The 25996-nt window shown below is 43.0% G+C and overlaps 1 protein-coding gene across 6 annotated transcripts in view; it reads left to right on the top strand.

The window, feature by feature from the left end:
• Positions 1-25996, top strand: part of arvcfb (ARVCF delta catenin family member b) — a 128175-nt gene that overhangs the window by 30584 nt on the left and 71595 nt on the right. For 3 of the 6 annotated variants that reach the window (XM_042487457.1, XM_042487458.1, XM_042487456.1), the window contains exons 2-6: positions 6519-6677; positions 7298-7318; positions 9904-10047; positions 13027-13667; positions 20867-21372. In XM_042487457.1, the coding sequence (XP_042343391.1) occupies positions 6519-6677; positions 7298-7318; positions 9904-10047; positions 13027-13667; positions 20867-21372 (1471 nt within the window). The remainder of the gene's footprint in view (positions 1-6518; positions 6678-7297; positions 7319-9903; positions 10048-13026; positions 13668-20866; positions 21373-25996) is intronic. The other 3 variants (XM_042487462.1, XM_042487461.1, XM_042487459.1) reach the window with 2 other exon arrangements.

Raw genomic sequence — 25996 nt, 5'->3', positions numbered from 1 at the left:
ACCCAGAAAACATTTTTTGTATTGAAACAGAATATGTGTTGCATATACGAACTTATACGAACGGAATTATTTGAAAATTTTGTCTGTAAAATACCAAAGTTTCAGCACAGATGCCTTAACGAGAATGTTTTTTATACTTTAGTTTGGGAATATACAAGTACCGTTAACTCTTATTTGTCTATTTTTGGAGCATTTGTCTTTATTAGAGAGTGATTAGACAAAGACATAAAACATTTTTACTTTTTATCATACACACACACACACACACATAATTTGTCTTAATATTTTCGTTGCTTATTGTAGTTCATCAAAGTATTGTAATGTATTGTATTACCTTAGCCGAGGTATTTCTAAAAGCCCATTTGGGTTTCTGACCTCTCCGGCACATGTTTTTCTGTATTCTTTTTGACTTGTTTTCTGTTACTGTTTTTAATGGTGCAAGTAGATGAAATCAAATGAAAACGAAATTTAACAAAATATGCCGTCCCACTCAAGTGTCATATTATGAACTTTGCTAAATTAAAATCTATTCTAAAATTTGAAAAGTTACCTAACTTAGATCAGCAAACACCTAAACTAAAGATTATATTCAATAATTTGAGACATTTGAGAGCTAGTTCTTAATGAGTAGTCCTTATACTGTTTATTTCATCCACATTGCTATTTTTATCCCTAATACTATCACTACAACATCAATAAAATGTGAGTACTATTTATACTGTACACCTTGGACACCTATTGCAGGGATGAGTCATTCTTTTAACTCCAACTGAAGTTTTCTGATGATTCTGTCCCTGGGGAAGGAAAGCCCTTATCTGCGTGTGCTCTCTCCTTTTCCACAATTCCACTCTATCTCCCCATCCTCAGACAACACTGAGCAGCTTATTGAACGCAGATGATGAATGGGTGTGGATTGATGGCAGATAGCGAGCCGCCGCTAATTGACACCGCTGTATCACTTCATCTCTTGCCTTTGTATTCCTCCTCCTCCTCCTTCTTTTCTTTTCGTGGCACAGCAATCCATTATGGTTGAGATTAGTCTCTCTTAAGAAGCCGTATGTCCCCGCATGATCTATTGTAATGGAATATACTCTGTCGCAGATTGCTCAAGGGCTCTTTTCAAGGGTATTATTTTTTGGAGGCATTGATCGCGTTGAACGTCGCACAAAGAAGAGCACAAGTCTTAAGTCTCTTCTCATTCGGGGCCTTATATACAGTGCTTTCATGTAGTTTAATGGGAAGTAGTAAAAGTAGCTATGGAATTTACATTTCCTTTCCCTTTATAGTACAACAACACTCCAATACATTCAAGAGTTATGCAGTGTTATAGTCTTTGTCGTCAAGGCCCTGATCTGAAAGGTGAGGTTCCATTATCCACCAAGCAGCCCTCTTCTTTGCTAGTCAAAGCCTACCACACCAGGATGAATAAAGTTCAGGTTGTACAAATCCTCAGGCCTTCTTCAGAGCCAAATCCCTGTCTGTTTGAGACCTCCGTCTCTCCTCCACCACTGGCTGAACAGAAGTGATTTAACTGGCAAAGCTCTCGCAGGCTCTTTCCTCCTCATCAGAAGTGGGGTCCAGCTCTTGGCAGGGCTTTTTAGACTCGGCAAGGAGACAAACATTCTTGTCGCTTTGTTATTTACTTGGGCTCAGGAACCCTAAGATGTATTTAAACCTGATCCTTAACAGATAGGCTTGCCTGGGTTTATAAAAGCTTGTGTTTTGTATTCTTTCCCAGGTGCTCCTAATGTGTTTTTATCCTCTTTATCCTGGTCTGACTCTAGCTGACTTTCACATTTTTTATGGCACACTGTACAAAACAGACATAGTTGTTCCAGGGAAACAGGTGTGTCGAGACGTTCTGCTCAGGGGATCTTTGGGTTTTATTTTTTAGGGGCTTTTCTCTTGTTCTGCTGATGGAGCTGATCAGGGATTTTTAGCCAGCAATTGTCAGATCATGAGCTCACCTGACAGACGTTAAGCTTACTACTGTTCCAGTGGCAAATAAAAACCATTTCCAAAAGACTTGCATGTGCTGGAACTTCCTCCCCCTCCCTCGTACTCATCTTCCACTTTATCATTCATCTCTCTGAGGTCAGTCATTAACTTACTGCGCACTTCTCCTCCCGCCCTTGACTAAAGGATATGCCTTCCTGAGTCTCCTCGACTCCGAATCAGCCTGGTGTTCCCCCGGGACCGGCAGACTGCTGTGCTAGCCCACAGCCAGACGGCTTTTAATCATTTATTTAGGGGCTCTAATGTCGAGTTCAACTCCACTCTCTCACTTAGTGCACGCAGAGACGAGAGGAAAGTGAACGAGGGACACCGCATTAAGCTTGGATCAAGAAGCCAGTTTGTCAGCGAGCCTCTAAGGAGCCATCCTTCCACTCTGTCCACTGTCAGTGTTTTAAACTCTTGTAAGATGGTCCTGCTGTTTTGACGGTATCTCCTCTGGGTTCAACCGATGAGCCTTCAAAGGAACGAAACATCATAAGAATGCAATTCGTTTGTCCAGATTTAATTAGCAGAGAGCCAAGGAGGTGGAACGTTTACAGTGATTGTGCTTATTTAGTAAGGAAGAGTTTCTATACACAGTGTCTGCCTCATTCTGCATAGAAGAAGAAAAGATAAATCACGCCATGCATGCAAGTTGGTACACATGCACGTGGCATAATTATCTTAATTGAATTTTTAATGGGCTGTTGTCTTTCTTTAACAGTATTCAGTTGTTTCTTTATGGAGTGTTCACAAAGAGATAAGATGCTTTTATGTATTTCAGAAAGATGACAGCACGTAACGTGACAGGTTGGGCTGCATGTTTTTTTGTAGTGGAACATGCCATAAATAGTAAATAAATTTAATCTTTAGAGGCCTCTGGATTCATTTTCGAATTGCAACTCGCAACCAATAAGTGACAAAGGACCTGGCAAGACCGTATGTGTTCCGACACACCTTGTATTCAGCAAGCCTCGCACTTCTGTTTCTAAACAAGGCCATATTTTGGTTGCTAAACTAATCTTTAATGCACTTCCATGTGTCAAAACATTGTACATTTTAAAACTAGCTCTCTAAACACTTTTCATACAAGGTTTATTATCCATTGTTTTTAGCACCGAGCGCCAAGGAAGGTAATTCATATTTATAATTGAACAGAACGAGGATGTTGATTGGAAGCAACTAATCAGCACTGACCTTTTCTGAATACCATTACAGACCTTTCCCAGCATAGCTGTGCTGTGTAGCCTGAGGTCCATTTTTTTTAAGTCTTATTTCAGTTTAGCAATGGTTGTGTGTAAATAAATGTGTCTCTTTCTATGCAGCAGATAGCCTTCCCAGTCATTAACCCTAATAATGGGATTTTGGAACCTTTCGCCGTGTGTAATGACCTAACTCAGCTTAGTTCAGGGTGCTAATTGACTCTCAGTTACTGGACAGAGTGGAGCAGGTAAAAGGAGAATGTTTTCAGTTTCTTGGTGTTGCTGAAGGAGGTTATTGCCCGTAACAAGGGCCCAGTTACATTCCCCCAGCAGGGACATGGAGGCTGGAGGGTTTTGGGATCAGACGAAAAGATCCTCCTGAAAAAAGTGCAAACTTCTGACTGATCAGCAGGAAGGACTGGAGATCAATGAGGACTGTGTGAGGCTTTGAAGCCTGAGAGGAGTTGGCCAATCAATGACGAAGTGTTCACTTGTTAGTGCCTTCCAAGACGTGAGGAAAACAAGCAGTTTCACTCCATGAGGCGTCGCTTGTAGTGTTTCAGCCAAACACAGAGGAGAACAACAGTGAAACTTTTCCTCTTGCTCTCTCCTTGGCCTTCACTCTGTCTCTCCCTCCAGCTTGGTGTAATTGGTCGGATAAAAATAGCCGGCTTGGTTCAGTTGTTTTTACCGTTTTTCTGCGTGAGGTGAATTTGCAAATAGTTTAAGACAATAGATGGGACGCTGGGGGGATTTTTTTTTGTTTTTCACAGCTTTGATGTTTCGTCTGTATTAAGATTAATGGGGGTCAAAGATTTAAATTAAAAAACTACATTTTGAAGATAAATTGGTTGGTGTTTTGTCACAGTTATGAATAAAGCTACATTCCCCCCACGTAGTTAAAGGAACAGGAAGTGTACACAATACAAATGGCATGTCAGGCATCATGAATAAAATCCTTAGGGTCAGTTACATCTATCTACACTATAAGTACACAACCCGCTGCTTCCTCCTTTTCCACTCTAAGGAAAAACTCCAGTTTCCACTACACCGTTCTACTCCAACTGTTTCCCTCTCCGCCCTCTCCATTACTTTTGATTTCCTCTCCCTCTCTTGGCTTCGTGCTGTTTTGGTTATCAGTGATTGCCTCAAATGTCTTCCTTCCCCTCTCCATCTTGAGAGTTGTAATGTTGTCACACTCATGCACAGCAGCGGGGCAATGCCAGGGCGTTGCACCTCCGACCACTGACTTCATATCATTTTCCATCAGCAGGAAGTGCAGCAGGAAGCACATATTTCGCACGCATTCACACAGGGTCAGGTGGGGTACAAGAGACTCTGTGCTCCCTTTCATCCTTAGCCCATGGACACTTTTTCTTTAAATCCATGGCCTCCCAATGAAATATGAATCAAAAACAGTGCTCCAGGCTTTTGCTTACCTTGAAAGAAATTTAACTCAATTTGAAGTCTCAAGAGGTGAGGAGTTGCAAGCTACCCTGCATTGCAGTGTTTGGATATAATATCAGGGCCAAATAAATCATGGATTGCCAGGACAAGAAACAAACTTGTAAAGCTATGTCTTTATTGTTTTTTTTTCTTGTATAGTATATAGGCATTGTCAAGTGTGTGTGTGTGTGTGTGTGTGTTTACAGATGTAATATTTACAGTGCTGTTACAAGCAATAATCTGTGGAACCTTATTATGTAGATGACTGACAAGTAAGGGTGCAGAGATTCAGGTGGTGAAGGGGCTTGTACCATAATTTATTTTGTGATAACCACAATCTTTCCATAAGCATTTTTAGTTTTAGTTGACTAACCCCAATCATACCATACTGTATTTACCATGTGCAAATATTATTCTAATAACTTAACTTGTTGTTAATTAATCTAATCAGGGGTCCAATGTCAATGTTCTGTGATGATGGGCATCTCAGTGGCTCTTACATTGCATATTTGACAAAGTTAATCAATAAACAATGTGTAGTAGTATTTAGGTGTGTAAATTACTAGTTTTATTGCAGTATGATGTTATATTGATTCTTATGGCAACTATACAATATTTTCTGGAATCACAAAGTCTACCACGATACAATTTTGATTCAGTTCAGTTTAAGTGGACCTGTGATGGCTGTGAGATGATATCAGTAAATATCCTGATTGTATTTGTCTTTGCCTCTTGCTCGGCACTGGCTCTGTTTAGGAAGGAGGTGTGTTTGGTGGCACAGATTTGCCATAGAGATTTCAAGAATAAAGGCATATCTCAAAGATGACAATATGTTTCGAGGTTCTCACTTTGCACTGAAGTTATTGGATATGCAGATGTGAGCTGTCAGAAATATTGATTTATCAATACATACGTTCTGACTATCCAAAGTGGTATCAAAACTCATTTTCTGCAGCATCGATACACCAGTACGAGCCTTGCTTTCTCACTCTTTTTTAAAATGAATGTTTACTAAAGTAATTTTGATCTCTGCTACTAACCAAGAAAATAAAAGTCTGCGATGTTATGTTTAAGCCTTCGTATATTTATTTTATAGTACATATTTTAAATTGTATGCCCTCAATGTCACTTTTTCCCTGTGGTATTGAAAATGGTATTTGGTATTGAATATTTTTCATGTTATATTGAAGTTAGAAATTCCAACACTAATCAATGATTGATAATCTAAATATTGCCAATTTTTTCCATCACCCTGGACATGTTGCCAGACAGGGCTGACACATAGACACCTATGGGCAACTCAGAGTCCACAATTATTAACCTGCCTCTCTTTAGACTGTGGGAGGTAGCCAGAACACCTGGAGAACACCCACACTAGCACAGAGAGAACATGCAAACTCCACACTGAAGGGCCCCAGCTAACCAGCAGGCTTAGACCGGGAACCCTCTTGCAGTGAGGCGACAGTGTGTCACATCACATTTGCTTATTTGTATACCGTAAACACTTTTCATTCATCACCTTGTCTCAGTATATTTTAGTGCTGTTATTTTCCACACATTATTATTCATGTACTGTGTTTCACACTTTCCATTCCTCTAGTTAATGCTCCAGCTTCGCATAGCAAATTGTGGGTGGCATTATATTTAATACCCTTCATTTGCAATGTTCTTATTTATGCTCTATTTTTCTCTGCTGGATTCTAATATAATTTGTTGCTGCAGTGGCCCAATTAAAGTTTCATCTTGTCGTGTATCTAATGGAAGATTACCTCAATGTTGTGCTGTTTTCTCCACTCTTTCAAACGACTGAATATGAAAGTCTATCCGTTAACTCCTGATTGTCTAACTTCTCCCCTCACCCCTCTGTGTGTGCAGGAGCAGAGCCCCAGCAACGCCACATCCCTGGCTATGATGCAGGAGCCGCAGGAGGTGGTGGAGGAGACGGTCACCATAGAGGAGGACCCCGGCACCCCCACCTCCCACGTCTCGGTGGTCACCTCGGATGACGGCACCACAAGGCGCACAGAAACCAAGGTAAGATGCAAAAGTGGAACCAGCGTATAGGCAGAGAATGGCAGGAAAACACACGTACATTTGTAAATTTTTGGGGTGTTGATTTCCCTTTTTCCATACTGTAATGATGTTAGATGCTTTAAGCAGTTAAAAAATGTTCAACTCTGGAATGCTTCTAAGCAAAAGGACTCGGAAAGTTAGCTGTGACCTACAGATAAAACTGATGATTCTTATATAATCTGCTGCACAGAGCTGATATTCAGCCTGTTACCAACTATCACACCTGAGCAGGACACCTCAGAGCAGTTGCATTATTGTGGCAAAGAGAACCCATTGAGCTCATAGCTGCAAAACCCCCCAGAGTCCCTTTGATCCATTTCAATATTGCTTCATATTATGCTTATGGATTACCGCTTCCAAACAGCAAGGCACTGTACCTCCTCTCCCAGACTTCCACCCTGAAGAACTCTAAATCCCATAATCCTACAGCCCAAAGTGGTTTCATCTCCCTCTCATGGCTTCATTTATTTGATTATTGTGTTATTATGAGCCAACTCCCCTGGTGTTCTCCTACTTTTGTGCTTCTTAAAAGCTCTTTTGTTGATTCGTCCTCTACTTTTGTTCCTTTGTTTTTCTGTAAGGATATCTCATCTAACGTGAAGGTGAGTGGACTTTTATACCAGTATGGCTTTTTTTAACCACCATGCCACCATTTTATGTGTGCCCACACAGGCTACAGCAGCCTTATGCAACAAAGTCTGCTTCATCACAAGCCAAATAATGCTCCAGTCTATACTCTACAATACAGTTCGCTGCTTGTTGCATTGACCCCTCTGGGACAAGACCCATTCTCCTCCTTTCTTTTTTTGCATGATCTCTCCTTATTTCTGTCTTTTATATTCTGTCTTACATCGTCTCGCATTGACATTATAGGAGGTACAAAATACCACCGCTCAGCACCAATAACACGTCCCATATGTAAGAATGTTGGAATAAAATGTGCCTTGAATTGCTAACTATAATCTTGAAATAACATCCTGAGGACACACTATAAATCCCCGTGTTAGGAATTATAATTTCAATGACTTTTTACTTATTTAGGTTTGTTTTGTTGCCAGCTGTAGCCTTGTGATAGCTCGGTTTTTTATTTTTTAATGGTATGAATTACCATTTCTTTGTACATTTTGTACATTGGCTCCCTAAAGTAATTTGCTACCACTTTGAAGACCCCAATACTGAGAAAAATCATTTCAAGCAGCATCAGTAATCTGCAATTGCTCAAACCAGAATGTCCTCCTCTTGGTGTCAGGTTGGAGTTTTTGAAGAATTTCAAGTGTGCCTTTTCATTGTGTTTCGGAAGACAGTCTGCATTCCACTTGTAAGTTTGAATTCATCTCTCTCTGTGCGCGGAGAGGAATTCCCAACTGAATCCGTGCCAGATTTCCTTTTGAAAAAATCAGGTGGGGGTTTGCAGCTCTTCCCTTTTGCCTCCACATTTTGAGACGTACCCTCAAAGACAAGCTGATATTGCAACATTTGGCTTGAGACTCGGGATGTAAACGTAGACACAGTCAACTGCAGCTGCTGTAGGCTTCCAGAGGAGTGGAGAGCGCTGTGTGGAGGTCCTACTCTGGGGACTGTGAAACTGTAATTAAAAAGCCTGGTCTAATCCCTCATCAGGGAGGGCCCATTGCCCTCCAGCCTGTTTACTGCGAGGGGATTGGCCACACACACTCACTCACACTCACATGATTTTATGAATTCATACACAGACCTTCTTAGGGATAACACACACAAGCATGTGCAGTTAAACATCACACTAATCAAGGGCTTTGCTGCTGAGGAAGGGAAGAGGAAGGACGCTCCTTTAAAGGGGCCACCACCCTGCTGGGACGAGAGAGAATGGACGCTCTCTGGAAGTTACTTTAAGGAGAAAAGCAGATTAATGTTGAGGGTGAACTTTTGGAAGCCAACACTGTGGTGGCAAGTGGATCCAGACCTAGCCAAGAGTTTACCCCAAAGAAACCCTCTCCTCCTGTCTTTCTCACTTTCCCCCTGTCTTTTTTGTCCTCTTCGCATCTCCTCTCTCTGACACACTTTCATGTGTTGTTTTTCACCCCCTCTCCTTTTCTATCTCCATCGTCATCTTGCAGCAACTCACAGTTTTATTTATGTGCTTATCTTTTTCTTTTGAACCAAAGTCTTACCATACTGTCTAATGCTAACACACTCCTTTCCCTTGATGGTTATCCCCCATCTGACTACTGGAGGATGAAACGCACAAGCTTCTCCTATCTTCCTGATTTGCAGGCAAAAAAAAGCTTTTTTTCGGTGGTAAACATGTTTCTAGCTGATTTAGTATCAGCAGTATAACTAGTTAGAATACTGGGAAAGAAAGAAAATTGGTACCAAGATGGAGCTAACGTATATGAGAGAATATCAGCTGCAAAGAGGCTGCACTCAAGCGTGCGTTTGTTTTGGGGATCAGAGTACATTTCAGCTGACAAATTCAATTTTTCATGTACAATTAGAAAACAACTATGACCGGCCTTTCAGTAGCAGATTAACTGCTGGTTCTATTTACGTTTTCAATCAGTTCAACTCAAAGCGGATTGGCCTGGACCCTGAATGTGTGTACGATTCCCGGCGCATGTCTGCGCTCAATTAGATCCACGTCCGTCCTCCTGTCCCAGCATGCCGTGCTTTCCCCTTGGCCACCATCCAGCCCTCTCTTCCTGCTGGCAGACACTCTGAATGGAACACCAGTCATGTCGTAGGAAGAGCCGCGTTGGGCCAATAAAAGCAGCGTTCCTCCTCTTTTCCTCTGGATATGAGCTAATGAGAACGGAGGCAGACCACACAAACAAATAAAAGGCACTTTCACTAGCGCGCACACGCTGGGGAGCCAACCTTGAGTAGGTAGGAGTTTAGTTTATCAGGTACAGCTGTTCTGAAAAATGAGGTGCCACTGTTGAAGAGGACAGAATAAAGAACAGACGCTTTTGCCACACAGAGTGCATTACTTGCTTTTATTCCAGACAGACTCTATCAACTTCAGCAAGCAGTCTTTAAAATAGTTACTGGGGCGCAGCAAGAACACTCTCTCTCCTCTTAGGTTTTATGCAGCTATATGGAGCTTAAAAGTGTGCAGTGTAGAGCAAAAGCAACAGGCTGGTGGTACACCTACGAATAATGACATCTAATGCAGATTACTGAGAGCTCTACCTACCCGTCCCTCCAACTCCAGGTGACCAAAGTGGTCAAAACCATCACCCGCTGCACCTACCACCCTGTGATGGTGACTGACAACTTGTTAGGGGAGTCCAGGCCTGCCACCCGGACGCCCACACCGATCCCCATCTTGACTCCCACCCCACCTTTGACAGAACCAGTAAAGGATGCCGAACCATGTGTGATGTTTGCTGTGTTCTCCCCCTCCCCCGCCTGCCCCCCTTGTTCCTCTAACATTTTAAAGAGGCCCACATTTAGCCGCTTAGATGTTGTAGCGTTGCAGAGAAACTAACAATTTCTATTTCTGCCATCCTCGCAGGTGCTCTTTAGATGGTCTGAAAATGAATCACAGGCATCACGATCATAGGCTTCTTAAATATCTGAATTACCACCCTGTCCTCCCCCACTCTCCCCCCTGGCCACCACGTCCATTTAAACTCTCAATAAAATGAGTGCTGCAGAGGTTGTGAAACCTCTTACAGAGCTGTAAAGTGGACAGTTTGACGCCTGCTGCCTCTCCCCCCATTTCTTTAACAGTTTGGTAAACAGTTAAGGCCTGTGTCTAACTGCCTGCAGTCGTTATTCAAATGCTTTTCAGCCACGACCATGACTTTCCACATTACAAACGTATAGTATTTCTAAATGTGCTCACATATACTCACACTCTCCGCCATTTTAGCAATTCTCTTTTAGCCCCTGTTTACTCGGCTTTAGCATATTTCAGACGCCCCTTTTGAAATGCAGCTCCCTTGCCTCCGCTCGCTTCCCCTCGCGCGACGGTTTAACGCCTTGTGAACTCGAGCGTACATCAAAGAATGTTTTGAAAACTGTGTGATGGCTCCCTTTGCAGCCCCTTGCAAATCGCCTAAAAAGCTGTGTTAGTACAAGGGAGCTGGGCATGTCAAGGCTGGGATGCTGTAGCATTCACAGTGCTCTCCTCTCAGCTCTGACAGCCAGAATAGAATAGAATAGAATAAAATATGATGATAAATAAAAGAACAATAAAATGACCAGTTACAGATAAAAAAAAAGTCTGACATTATTCCCAAGGCCCAGGTTCCCTTGTATCTCTCCAGAAAATCAATACAGCGTATGAAAAACTAAAGTCAGTGTTATTTAATAAATGACATTTAATATGCCGGTGTTATCGCTGTATTCAGGGTTTGACATTCAGCCCCCGGCCCCTGTGGTCCCCTTGAGGCCCAGAGTTAGCATTCGGACTCATGATATGAACACCACTGCAGCCTTGTTTGCGTTCTTACCACAGAGAATCACGAGGATGAAAGTGAGCTCGTTATTCCAAGGTCATACATATGCTTTAGCTAATGTGACTCGAGCAAATGAGCTCTTTATTTTTAACTAGCGCAAAGCCAAGGCGGAGTGGCATCAGAAACAAACATAAATTACTCACTAATTACTCTGAACACGGATATGAACCTCGGCGTTCCTGAAATAGGCTTCGTTATGTATCTCACAGTCAGGGTGTAATCACACTAAGGCCAGCTAAGATTTCAATTCCGTTTCAGCCGAGTTAATGAGGACGCAGTGTTGAACAACCAACGTGTTGTTTGTGCTTTTGCTCCTCTGTTGCGAGGGTTAATGCCCTGTTGTAGTTTCTTGATAATATTACATGCCTTTGCTCACTCCTGATTAAAATCTAAATTATGGCATTGATGGGAAAATAAAGAAAGCATATTACAATTAAGACGAACGGTGTCCAAAATTAAACCCATCAGACGCGGGAATGAGCTGAGTATTTTTTTTCTCCCTTTCCCTGAGAAATTCAGACGGGCGGTCTACGCTCGTCAAGTGGGAGCGACCCTCTCTGCGACACCTTGTCAGGCGCAACACGAACTGCATCAGACCTGCACCCCTGCAGATGACGATTAATTTTCATCAACCTCATTAATTTTGAAGATGAATTTATAGCCGTGGACAAAATAGCCAATTATCGGCCACAGCAGAATTCACTGGGCAGCAAATTGGTTTCTGTATGGGCGGAGAGCCCAGGGAAGGAGAGGAGGTGGAGAGGGGGGCTGTCTGCAATTCTCCAGGCAGACAGCCTCAGAGACAGCACAGGAAGTGGAGTTTTTTAGCTATTGGATGAAGTGAGTGTGAGAGAGACATACATGCAGGTCTGGTTGTCACAGTCCTCCGGCTGCAGAGAGTGATGTTCCCCTGCTCCCCAGGGACAGACAGGATTCAAGGTCCAGTGAAGCTGTAGCATTTCAAGATGGCTCTGTTACAGCACAATCCAGGAGAGTCAGCTACTGTGTGCATACAACACTGTGGGTTCAGATTCAGCTGATTGTGTTTGCCGTATTATTATAGCATTCACTGACTTTTTCCACTTTATAATTAAAGGTAACACCAGGATACTGCTGTAGGCGTAGATTTCGAGGGGGATGCGGGGGACACGTCTCCCCTCATTATTTATGTACGTCGGAAGTTGAAAGTCTGAGCTGGGAATGACATCAAACCCAAGTTAACCAGTACAACAAATCAAGATATTGTTTACAATACCAGTTCTAGAAAGGATAGCCCTTGTTTGCGATCCCGGTTTAAGACAACGCATTAAGCTGTATTTGCGCATACAAACACTATAGCAACACAATGACAGATAGAGGTTGGACAGGACTTCTATGTCTATGATTGTTTTAGTGAGAAACATGTAAGACAAAAGTGCCGTAGAATTACTACAGCATTCACTACTGTTGATACAAGAGCTGCCATATTGGATTTTAAGGCTGGGTTTGGTTAGGTTCCTTTGACATTCCAAGTTGGTAATCTGACTTCAGGGGGCTTTTCAGTTCAAATTTCCAACTGGAAACTTTGAGTCTTTAAGAACCCATCATTTTATAAAACAGAATTTTATGACATTATTATGCACCACAATACTCTCCTGGGATAAAAAATAGACTAACTCAAAAGTTTGATTGAATTAACACAAATCGTAAAGTTTTCCTCTGCGTTAGATATGATGCGCATGTCTTAATCCGGACACCAAGAATTAAAGTTATCATAAATGATTCCTTTTTATCCAGTTTATCTGTCTGCCTCTTTCATTGTGTGACACAGTGGTTCTAGGTTCTGTCATGTGATGCAGCTCCGTCTGACCGCTGTATCTGCTCCTCCACAGGTGACTAAGATGGTGAAGACGGTGACCACGCGGACGGTGCGTCAGGTGCCCCTGGGCCCTGACGGCATGCCTATGCCCGAGGGCTCATCCCCACTAGGCAGCTACACCGACTCCATCGACCGGCGCTACATGAAGAATGGAGGCGACCGCTTCATAACGCCTCAAGCGACATCCACCCTGACCCGCTCCTACAACAACTCCTACAACGATTCTTACGGAGAGACGCCCGAGAGCCAGTATGTTCGCCACTACGGCCTGCACGACGGTTATGCTGATTTGACGGACAACTATGGCAGCCTGTCACGCGGCGTCAACTTCCGGCCGCCGCGCTACCCCTACCTGCCCAACAGCTACCGGCCAGAGAACAGCTATACGCTGCCTATTCGCAAGGATGACTACGGCCACGTGGCCCAGCCCCAGGTGCCTATGGGTAGCAGCACAGTGGATCTGAACCGCTCGCAGCCAGAGCGCTTCCAGCCTGAGCCATATGGCCTGGAGGATGATCGCCGCAGCTTGGGCCCCGAAGAAGAAGAGCCTTATGAACTGGAGCCCGATTACTCCACTGCCAACCGTCGCACCCTGCAGGGAGCCAACCGGGGTCGCACCCACCGGGAACCTCTTCGCGATGTGCCCCGAATCAGGTGAGGATAAATACACAGAGTTGAAGTTTGCTTTTGAACAGGAAGTGCTATTTAACCTCGGAACAAAGACACTACACAGATAATTCTGCATAACAGTTGTTTTTACACATCACTACCTGGTGTTAAAAACCTGACGGATCGTGTTAAAGGATTCAGCCTGCTGGAGTTTGCAGGAAATAATGTTTTTTTGAAAGTGTGCAAGTTCGTACAGTACAAGTTATTCTTTTTACATTGGACAGCAAGTTCTTGTTCATATGCATGAGCGCAGGCTTCGCCATGACATGAGAAGAGATCATCCCGTTAAAGATGAGAGAGAATAAAGAATACTCGTCTTGCTCCCGCTATAAAAAAGACTGCATTACGCCGTGCGCAAGTAAACAGATGTCTCTTCTCCTTGAGCAACTTGCTTGAGAAGGGAAGCGAGAAAAAAACAAGTCTTTGATTGTCATTTCTCCTGCAAATAGATAGCGAACAAGTGTTTGTGCCAGAGGTAAAGAGGCGGGAATGATTCGAGAGAGAGAGAGAGAGAGAGAGAGAGAGGGGGGAGGATGGAGGGAGAGTGGGGGAGGACAAGAAGCATTGGTCAGTCATCTCTCAAAGGCTTTTTTGTGCAACCTTTGTTGAGAGGATTGTGACCCCTGGCTCCAGATGACAAAAAAAGCATGTTAGCCTCCAACAATAGCATCCCAAAATGGACTCTTGTCCTTAGTTTCCAATCATTTCATTGCAGCCCAAAGAGAGACGCCGAAAAAAATGTTCACCCTCAGGTTAAGTGAAGGAGACTTTTGAAGTTCAATTGGCGATCTGTGGCAGATGGATGTTTCTAAGTTTTTTTCAGTCTGAGGGCAAAATGTTTGGGCCAGAAGCCAGATCTAAGCAAGCATTTTTTCAACAGCCCATGAGTTGTGCTTTTAGACTTTTCTTAATTAAACTCAGGTACACACACATTCATGCATCCACAGCTGGCTGGGTTTAGAGGCCCCCTGGATTGATGTGCATGTGGAGAAAAGTAGATCTCTAATCAGACCCTCTGCCTTTACACACCTTTGACTTTGCTCTGACATTTATACACACACACAGACACACACACACACACTCAATAAAAATCCACATCTTCAGAAAATGAGTCACTCCCCCATCCGCCTAGTGAGAGGCGCTTGCTGTGACAGGCAATTTGTAGGCTGCCTTACATGTGTCACAACACAGCCTTAACAGCCACATACACCCCTTCAGAAACACACACACACACACACACACACACACACACACACACACACACACAAAGGCAGGCAGCTGCTAACGTGAATGCCCAAACACAAACACACATGTTTACAGCCACCCTTGACTGACTGCTGCCTGGCTAATTGCAGCAGAAAATAAAAAGCCAAATATTTCCTTTCTCTCTTCTCTCCCTCGTCTCTCCTGCACTCCAAATCAGCTGACACAAAAACATCAGCATACTGTAAGCGCTTTTTGTGACAATCAGCCCTCCCAGAGTGCCCAGGCTCTCCTGTGCACTCACACCGCGATTAGTATTCTTCCAAGAAGGGAGCGGCGACTCCAAAGTGCTGTAATGAATCTGGGAATTAAAGCGCTTTAATTACAGCTTATCATTGCATTGCAAGCCCTCAATTATGCTCTGACAAAAATGAAGACATTTAGTACTAAAACGGCTTCCTGCATCAGCGCCAAGCACTCATTTTGTCACCGCCGCGGAGTCCATCATGTGTTGGGAATGATGATGTATTATTTTGTGCAGGAATGTGTGAGCCAGCCTCACTCTAGTGTTAATGTATCTCTAATGTACAGATGGTGACAAATTAAAGGAACAAGCTAAATGAATAAGTGGGGGACACGTAATGAATGCGCAGGCTACCATACAGGTCACAAGGGATCAGTGGATGGTTTCATCAGTCTGACAATGATGTGAGTCATATGCTTTTTTGGAAGGGATCTCCACCAAAACACCAAATGAGAGAATATCTTTTAGTCACATTTAATGAACATATGATGTGTTTGTCAGACACCGAAAAGCAGATGGCTTAATGACCAAAGCTTCTTTAAAAGACAGCAGTTAGCTGTTAATGCTGCAGAGCGTGGGACAATTTCTGAATCATATGTAGTACACCTTTATGGAAGCATTTATTACTCATATTCACTCATTTAAATAACTGAAGCATACGGTGTACATCAGAGGTGAGGTCATGGAGGTGGTAGTGTTTCAGGGTCATCTTCAAGATCTCACCTGTGTTACCAGCAAAGTACTATATGGGGTTTTTTTTAAAGACGAAATGGCCCCAAAATAGCAAGAAGTTAAAAGTACAAGAAAATTTCCTGAAAACTATTTAAAAACAACAACAAAAAAACAGAACAAAAAATGACAATAAATAGGAATTTAACAGGGCAAACACAACTTTGAGCAAATATTAAAAAATTACAGTAATTCTGTAGCATAATTTTAATAATTGGGATAATTATACGTATATTTTTTCCCCATACATTTTTCCTTAGCTTTTTTTTTAAAAAAAAAAAAAAAAACATTTCCAAATCTACTAATTTCTTGCAATTATTGATACATTTCTTGCCAAAGAGCTCATGCAACTAATTGCTCAGGTTTCAGAGAGTTTAAAACTTGTGAAATGCATCTGAAAGCAGCACAAGAAATGTCGCTCCAGAAGGTGAAATTACAGTGGAAAACTCATGTTTTATGATGTGCACTTCTTTTTTTCTGTTTTAATTGAAACACTTTTTTTTACATGCTTGGTCATAAGTTTGGGGGCTACGAGGGTATACGTGTATAAATGCAACATACGTCCACCAATTGAGATTTGGGAATCCTGTTTCTACTGTGAGAATTATTTGGGCAGACTGTGTCGTGATATAAAATTACATATGTCATTATAGAAGTTCCTTGCCATACTTCATCTGGGATGGATCTGCTCTCCAGACATTCATTGGTCAGCATTTATTTTTCTTGATACAAAAACATTTAAAAACGTGTCACATCTAAAACAATTAGCCTTGTATTTACCTAAACAGTGAATTATTAAGCAGGACTGTAACAACAGAGGGAGGCAAGGACATTTCATTTTCCTTCCTTCCTGCTCAGGTTTTGCAGATAATGAACATGTCTGCATCCCTCTCTCTCTCTCTCTCTCTCTCTCTCTCTCTCTCTCTCTCTCTCTCTCTCTCTCTCTCTCTCTCTCTCTCTCTCTCTCTCTCCCCCCCCCCCCCCCCCCCCCCACTGTCTGGATATGATTGCATCTCACTCCCTTTACTTTCCCTCCCCCATCCCAACCCATCCTCTGTGTGTGTGTGTGTGTGTGTGTGTGTGTGTGTGTGTGTGTGTGTGCGTGCGTGCGTGCGTGCGTGCGTGCGTGCGTGCGTGTGTGTGTGAGAGAGAGAGAGAGAAAGTGTGTGTGTCCATGAGCACTTCTCTCTGTGTGTGTGTGTGTGTGTGAGAGAGAGAGAGAGAGAGAGAGAGAGAGAGACAGCGTGTGTCCTCATGCCAGTGTGATTAATAGCTGCTTTTGAACTCTGCCAGACTACAGGGGCGTCTTTAAGCCAATCTCTAATGGCTCATCTCTCCTTGGGCGACCAACTCTGCTGCACCCACCCACCTGCATCCAGGGGTCACCACACACACACACAGACATATAAACACACACACACATGCATACTCACATTCACTCATCTCTTAATTGAGAGGAGGAGGGGGGGTCTCATTCTTATCCATTGCTGTCTGTGGGGAACAGCTCATGGAAGTGATCCAGACCCTTCCCCCCTCCTCAATCCCGCCAAGAGACTTTTACTGAGAGCAAGATACTCCTCTTAATATTAAACTTCCTGTCTGTCACATTTGCGGTTTGTCAGAAGCATCCGCTAAATTATAGAAGAAACTTCTGAGTGATGTCACTGTGCTCTTAATTGAATGAAGTCGAGCAGCAGTGGAAGTGGATAATGTCATCAAAACAGGCTGAGGAATTAGAAAGTGGTGAGACATAAACACTCTAGCTTTGCTGTGTTTTTTTTCTTTTCTCACGTCTTTCTTCTCTGTCCCGCAAAGACTCTTGTGCATCATAAAACAATTATTGCCCATAATTCAGAATGAGCAATCTGCTTGGCAGGAGCAGTCAGTGAAAAGCTCATAAACGCGGCAGAGATGTAATGTGTGCACATGAGATGCAAACATCTTCTTGCGAGCATCTAATCCCTTTCAGCTGATCTCCTTTCATGAGCCTGCCGAGGAAGAGGGTCAGGCACGGCGGCAATTGAAGGATGATGAAAGTAATTGACAGAAGATGAAGGGAAGGAGGAATAGCAAGGATGTGACAAAGTCCAGATAAATAAATGAGTGCTGAAGTTTTGCCGACATGCGTACATCTCGTATCTACTGTTTATCTTTTCCCTCTATTCTTTGCATCTTAGAACTAAACAAGCGCACACGCGCATTCTCTGACAGATACACAGGAATAGTCCAGACATTTAGCAGCTCGATTAACATGAGGAGAGTGATCTGCTGTAATCATGCTCGGAGCATCGCGTCTGGCGGCGGAGAGCCCTTTCACATCCTGTGAATACACCCCTCCCTGTACACACAATGGCGCCAATTTAAATGCAAATCCTGACATTCCCATCACTCAGCCTCGCGACGCCTGCTTTACCAAAAGCCCCGCCGCATCGGCCCAGATCTAAATGAGCCACGATCTGCACAACTGTACATCTCATCTGTGTGTTGAAGTGTGTGTGAGAGAAAGTGTGTGAGAAACACGGTGTGACAGATAATGAGAGAGAGAGTCAAAGAGAGAGAGAGATGCATGAAAGAGATGGTTGTTATGTATGCAGCGCTATGTGACTGTGATGATGCTGAGATTGTGTACTGCCCTTTCTTTAGGAGGGCTATTCCTGCCTGCTTGCCCTGTCATGTTCAATATCCCGCCGCAATCTGAAACTAGTTGATGGCCTCCAAGTGTGGGAGTGTGTGTTTATATCCTTTATATGCAAGGAAGCATTTAGTAACCACCAGCACGTGCACATAAACTCACAAATTTCCCCCTTTTTCCGTGCAGTCTGTCATGCAGCTCAGCATTGTCGCCAAACCTCAGAGCTGCACTCGTCCTCAAAATGATGTTCTGTAATCAGGCTTGATTGGCCCCTCCTTCCATACTGTGGCTCGGGCGGCCTGTGGAGGTTTGTGGCTCTACAACATATTCCACAAAGCTGGAAAAACGACTTTTTAAAGGAAATTATACAGTGGGTCGCTGTGTTCATATCAGTGTTTTCTCTTTTAGTCTGGAGGAACACCTGTTTAAAAAAGACCTCCAGAGTCACAGCTGTTCTTGACAGCATGGCAACCAAAGCTTGTCCAGCAAAGTTTGCCACCGTGGCTCTTTGAACTTGCGGCATTTGGACACAGGGCCGTATTCAACTGTGGCGGTGCCGCACTCCATCTGTATTAATCCTCTTTCCATCCATCTGAATAGGGGATTTAGTATCTCGTTACATCGCCTGGCCAGGAGTTTCTTTCCCAGTTCATTTCGTATTGATTTCCCTGGCAGTAAAATGCACAAAGTCCTGCCATAAAAGCCAATATGTTACTGCGAGGTTTGTATAAAAGAAAAATCAACAGAGGAATACACCAGAGCCGAGGCGAGATGGCATGCAGAGCCCCCCCGCAACCCACCCACCCACCCTCCCTCTTCCCCAGCATGCCTGGGAAGAACTGTAAAAACACATAATTAACATAAAACTCATTAAAATTAGAGCTCGGTCTGGAATTCCCTGCCAACCACCGGCGTTGGCCACCATTTTGTTGCACCACCAACCACCATACATCAAAGATGGTGAGAGGAGACCAGCTGGATTATGTAACGAGGATAAACAAATCTCAAGCTGTGGGGTGGGTGGGGGGATGATAAAGGCTGTGCATAAGTACACAACCCTAATTAAATTCCTCTCCCCATGTCATAACTTTTCCCACCAAACATTCTACCATCCTTTTAGACAACTCTGTGGTGTGTGTTCAGAAAGATTTTTTTTTTGTGGAACAAGTTTGGAAAATATTCTTTGCAACTTCTCTGCCAGTGTAAAATGTTGCTCCCCTGACTCCATCTTCAGAGTTGGCCCAACAAATGAAAAATCGTTGCCATGATTAAAGAGCCTTAAGTAAAATAAGTAGCCCGCACTGTTGCAAGTAGCAATAAATGATCCGTCATTGGAACTGAATGGTTATATTTTCATGTTCTGATAGAGCATTGATGTAAAGAACCCTGGAGTATAGAATAGACTTCCAGAAACTTGAGATTTATTGAAAGGAACCCCCCCACGAACCCTCAAAACACAGCTCCCCTCTTCCTCCCCCAGAGGACATCACTTATTTCTGTCACTGTAAATGAGTAGAGCTCAATACAGTTCCCCTAACAGTAGTCGTGCTAATGAGGCTAATGCTAGCAGCAAAGTCCCAGAGAGATGGCCATTAACATTTTAGCAACCGCATGCAAGTGTTCGGCGCTGTGAGCACAGGGAGCCCCGGGGGCATCATAAGGGCTCATAGTCCTCCCTGGGGGGACAGCACAGCTCTTTTCTCTGTTCCCCGGGGGAAAACACATCAGATCTCCTCTCTACTCTATATGGTGGCTTCCTTAAAAAAAAAAAAGAAAAAGAACTTCACAAGACTTTCCTTCAAAGCTTTTTCTTTGGTGTTGCTTTTGTCTCTGTTTCTTTGTGAACTGCCTGCTTTTTCTTTGTTCAATCTTATCCTGTCTCTCAATCACTCTCTCTAAGACCTTATGTTTGTTGATGTCTGACATGTTTGCTGCTACCACCTGACAGGGAGGAATAATAAGTGGAACGTTGCTTACTGTATCAGTCTTATTGCAGGGAATTGCCACCTCAGTCCCTCTGGCAGAGCTGTTAATAACAGATCCAAACCACAGATCACCACGTCTTTCCCTCACTATCTGTCCTGCACTCCTTCTGTTTTCCCCTTCATTGCCCACATCTTCTCACCTCTCACTCACCCTGTCCTCTGCTTTCCCTTTTCCCCTCATTAGTCAATGGCGCCCACCTCACTTGGCCTTTTTTCAAAGTCTTTCCACCAACTGCCTAATTCTTCTCTCAGACAAATCTGTCTGAGTCACCCTCCATTTACCTCGTCCGTCTCCCTTGTCCTCACCGTCCTCTCTTCTTTTGTCTTCCAGAGGGTACCCAGACGAAGCCATTGAGGCAGAGCTGATCGATGAGCGCCACCCCTATATCCATGGCATGTATTCAGCGCCCCTGGCCCAGCCCGAGAGGGGGAGCATGGCCAGTCTGGACCGCATGGGCGGCAGGCGCTCACCATCCATCGACAGCATCCGCAAGGACCCGCGCTGGCGTGACCCAGACCTCCCCGAGGTCATCGCCATGCTAGGCCACCCCATTGACCCGGTCAAGTCCAACGCAGCTGCCTACCTGCAGCACCTTTGCTACGAAAATGACAAGATTAAGAAAGATGTGCGTCAGCTGAAGGGAATTCCCGTTCTGGTGGGGCTTCTGGACCACCCCAAATCTGAAGTCCACCGCAAGGCTTGTGGTGCCCTGCGCAACATCTCCTACGGCAAGGACAATGACAACAAGGTGGCCATCAAGAACTGTGATGGCATCCCAGCCCTTGTCCGCCTGCTGAGGAAGACCAATGACATGGAAGTACGAGAGCTCATCACCGGTAAGAATAAACATTTGCATTTTAAACATTCGAGATAGTGTGATGAGGTTCAACCAAAATGACACAAGGAACAGTAACATTGTCATTATCAGTCCAACTAATACAATTCAAGCAGATATCTGTTAAATAATGCCACTTTACCTTTTGTCACCACATGAAAGAGCATTTTCTAAATGTAGCAGGAACAAACTCTGTTTGTCGGGAGCTGAAATGGTACCATAGATGTGGCACTGCAATGCATCTTCATACAAAGGTTCATATGATGTTGAACGAAAACGCACGTACAACGGTTCACATATCTAATGAATTAGCACCCCCCCCCCGAATGGAGTCGTCATTTTATGTGCTGAACATAAAGTTATGTAATTAATGCAAAGTTACATAGGTAATGATTAGGTAAGTAACGTTTAGCCAAGTAAAGTTATGAAAGGTAGGTTTAGCAAAAAAAAGGACTGGATGTTGTCAAGTTACATACTTAACATTAAGTTAAGTACTTAATGTCCTTAATGTCATGTTATGTACTTAATGTTATGCTAATGTACTCAACAAAAGTTACATAGGTTAGGTTTTGGGGAGAAAAAAACTTGTTTATGACGTGCCTTTAAATAACTCCTGTGTGAAACTCACTTGGTTTCACAGGGGACACAAACACCGGTCTCCCGGGGGGAAAGTCCTGTGTTTTTTTATCCATCCACCACCCCAACCTACTTCCAGAGGTTTTCTCTTTATACTTCTTCCTTCTTTACGCCTGTCAGCCCTGGTCACATGATCACTACCTTCCTGGTTATGTGCGTTATATACGCATTCTAGGTATTGTTGTTTTACATAAATGAGAGGTTGTGTTGTGTCATTTTAATGTTTATGTGTGTAATTTTAACTACATTTCCCATGTCAGTGTCAGAAAAATATTCTACTTCTATTTCACTTGTCTCAACCACATCACCCAGCTCCAGCATGCAGTCAGGGCATTTACTTAAGCCTCACATACATTCATATTTTCCTTCAAACTACTTAAAAAAGATCTGTCGTGTGCGTGACATCATTTGAAATAAGTGCTATGGATATGTCTGATTGCATTCCTCAAGTCAGACATCATTTATGATTGCTTTGCCACAGGTAAAGGATTCTTACGTTATGCAAAAACCACCTGCATGGCACTGTTGCAGCCAGGCCTTTTGGCTGTCTTGTCTGCTAACTGTAGGATTCCTCCTTCTGTCGGCCTAATTAGTCTCAACTCTCATTTACGTACAGTACGTATAAAAGAGCTGCTTTGAAGCCTTGCAAGCTGATGTGATAGTACCTTAGTATGCCAGTCCTTTCCAATCACTGGCTGCATACCTCCTATCACTTATATATTACATCCAGGAATGTGCAGAATCGGCTGCCATAATCCCGTACTCTGCATAGTAATGCAGGGGCTGAGTCATACTATATTAAGAAGCAGAGGGTTTTTTTGTGTTTTCCACACATCACTATTCTTTGCAGCAGTGTTCACAGTGTGCTATTTTCTCATCTCAGACCCCTTACATTATTTGATAAGTTTGTTGCCCGAGGCATCCATATGCAAAGTTACAGTACTTGCTGAATTAGCATTGAATTGCGCAACTCCCCATATACTAGTGAGGGGAGATAACTAATTACAGCATTCAGAGCTGTAATTAGTAATTCTTTTAATTCTAGTGAGGACACATTTTGAGTAAATTGTCTTGAAGATGGCTCTTCTTACCACAAAGAGTAACTAATTACTTGGTCATAGAGCCATTTTATTTTCAGTGAAGAGTCACAAGGATCAAATTTCAGAATGTAAGACAGACATTATGATATTTGATTACTTTAGTTTTACTACACTGTACTGTAAGCAGACACAAACAGAAAGTGGACTGATTCTCTGAAGAGAAGTAAATGGCATATGAACATTGATCTTTAGAGAAAAACGCTATTAGCTGCATTGTGTAATGAAATATGTCTTAATTCCTTTAAGAGGAGCTATTGATTCGAACTCTGTGATAGGGTTTCTTCTCCTTGACCTGGTAAATGTCAGCTGGGGAATACAGTGGTGTGTGTGATTGTGTCTCTCAAAGTGCTCACAGCTAATCCCCAACATGATTGGTTTGACCCGACACACTATGGCTGGCATGCACGCTTTGGCATCTGAGAAGGGGCTTTTGTTTTCACTGCACATGTGTGGAAAAACGAGAACCACTTAAAAGTGAGACGCTTGACCTCTGTGAAGTAGCCGCCAAGTGTAAAATAAAGACATAAAAGGGGTTACTTTTTTGGTATTTTTTCAGTTTAGAGAAGCAAAAGTTTTCAAGCTGGGTTTTGGCAGCTTTTAGTGGTTTCTAGCTGGATGTGATGTTTTAAGATCTTCAGGGCTGTGGCACAAAAGAGGGAATATCAATATTGGCAGCTTCAGTCCAGAAGTATTTATAGTGATACCAATCCTTTAAAAGCCGTGCTTGTTGAACTGTAGTGTGCATGCATGCATAAATGTGTGTGGTAGTGTGTGTGTGTGTGTGTGTGTGTGTGTGTGTGTGTGTGTGTGTATAGCTTCCCTTTGCTGTGACAGAGATGTCGCGGTGAGCGATGACTGTGCCGCAGCAGAAATGATTGCCTTTACAGCACCGTGTTGCTCCCCATCGTAGCTAAAAATAACCCTGCACCACAAGACAAGGAGGACAGAATGGAGGGAGGCGTTTTTTTTCTCCTCTTTCTCTCTCACTCATTATCCACTCTCCTTTACTCAATCTAATTTTTTCTCTCCTTCATTCATTATCTGCACTCTGCTTTTCTCCTTCTTCCTCTCCCCCCCTTTTCTCTTTCTCTTTCCCTCTCTGTCTTTCCTCTCTCTCTCTCTTAAGCTTTAGGTTTCCATTGCCAGTGCTCTGGCCCCAGTGAAAACAGGCCAGTCACAATGCAAGCTCAGCTTATTGCCTCAGGCCCTGTGGCTGGAATTGGCTGTGTTTTTCTACAATTAAATATGGGTTTTAAATATAGGCTCCTTTTCTTAGTCCATGTGTTTTAAGAGTTTGCTGTTGGAGTTTGTGCTGTCCCTGTAAAACCACAGAGAGCTCTGTTTTCTGCAGGGGGAAATGGGTGACGTGGAAGGAACCAAGTGGTTTATATTTTCCAACACACAAGACAGACAGACCAGTCGTTCATATTTTTAGAGCTTTGTACCGTTCAGAGTAATTCTATTTTCCCTCCCGGTAGGCTCTGGGCTGTTTGTGCCCTCCAGCAATTCCCTCTCTGGAAATGTAGATTATTAAGCGGATTTGTCTCCTGTTTTTCCTGCAGGAGATGTCTGAGTCTTGTGGATTGACACTCAGGCAGGTGCTCGCTGCTCGCCTTTGTCGTTTGGATGAAAAATGCATATGGAGCAAGTTGGCAGGCCTTTGAGCTATAAGAGAGATGATGTCTAGACACACATGCAGGTGTCTGTGCCAAGAGTTTGTGGGGTTTTCTGAGTTTAACATAATATATACAGCGCTGTTTAGAAGATGTTTTGGTTTAAAGCACCTAAAAGTTTTTTCTACGTTTTAACACTGAAGGCCTCAGAGATCAACAACCTTACACAGAACAGCAAACAATATTTTGTACCAAACATCATTGTTTTAAAATGTTCATATTGAAATAGCTTTAAACAGAATGTATACCATTAGGTACTGAATCCTGTGGTACTGCCAACGCTACTGGCCCTAGTAATGTGGCACAGAGCTGGGAGCTTTGATTTTGTTTCATAGACAAGCTCCTCTGCAGAAGCTTATTGATCCATAAATGTATATTTTTAGAGCAGAAGAAAAAAACATACAGTTTTGAGGGTTCGACTTGTTCTCCATTGATTTGGTCTCATCTATTAACACACAATCAACCGTTTTCACAGAAGTCATTTTGGCATGTCATACGAGGTAAAGCACAGGTGTAATAAACAACATTAATTAGTAATGGCTGCATTCCATTAAGGTCCCATTTCCTGGCCTCTGATCATTTACACTTGATGGTACTTAGGAATCATTAGTGTTAATAATTACACCTGTCATTTTCCTACTATGGCAAGTCAAATTGTGTGCTGGGAAAAAGGCTCTATCTGGAAAGCAGAAGCGACAATGTATTTTTACATTGTCGCACATAAACCTAATGTAAGACACACAGTTGGTCACATTTTCCTATTTGACATAAAACAGCTGCAGCAAACAGGCATTCACTTTTCACTCAGCTGTTGGACAGTGAAGGACAGAGAAGGACACTGAAGGGCAGTGATTACTGTAATTCAGTCCGATCAGTAGAATAATGGGATGTTGAGAATACAAATCAAAGTGAATTGAGATTAGCCTTTGATAAACTACTGTAATCCAACATGTAACACTGCATTAGAAACAATTCATGTCAAAGTGTAACAGATAACTTGCATAGCATTGATCAATAGGTCTTCAATAGGTATTTGATCAAACAAGCAGCATCGTATCCATCATGCCGCAGGCGTGACACTAACAGGACCTTATCTGATTTTTAACAGCAGGACAGATTGAGCTAAATATACTGGCCTCAACTCAGTTATAACATTTATTCTGTGTATTCCTTGGTATATAGGACAACACGTGGTAGGAATGAGTACCACTCATAT

Source organism: Plectropomus leopardus, chromosome 6 (assembly GCF_008729295.1).
Source record: "Plectropomus leopardus isolate mb chromosome 6, YSFRI_Pleo_2.0, whole genome shotgun sequence".
Classification (NCBI taxonomy): Eukaryota; Metazoa; Chordata; class Actinopteri; order Perciformes; family Serranidae; genus Plectropomus; species Plectropomus leopardus.
This window is presented reverse-complemented; position numbering and strand designations above follow the sequence as displayed.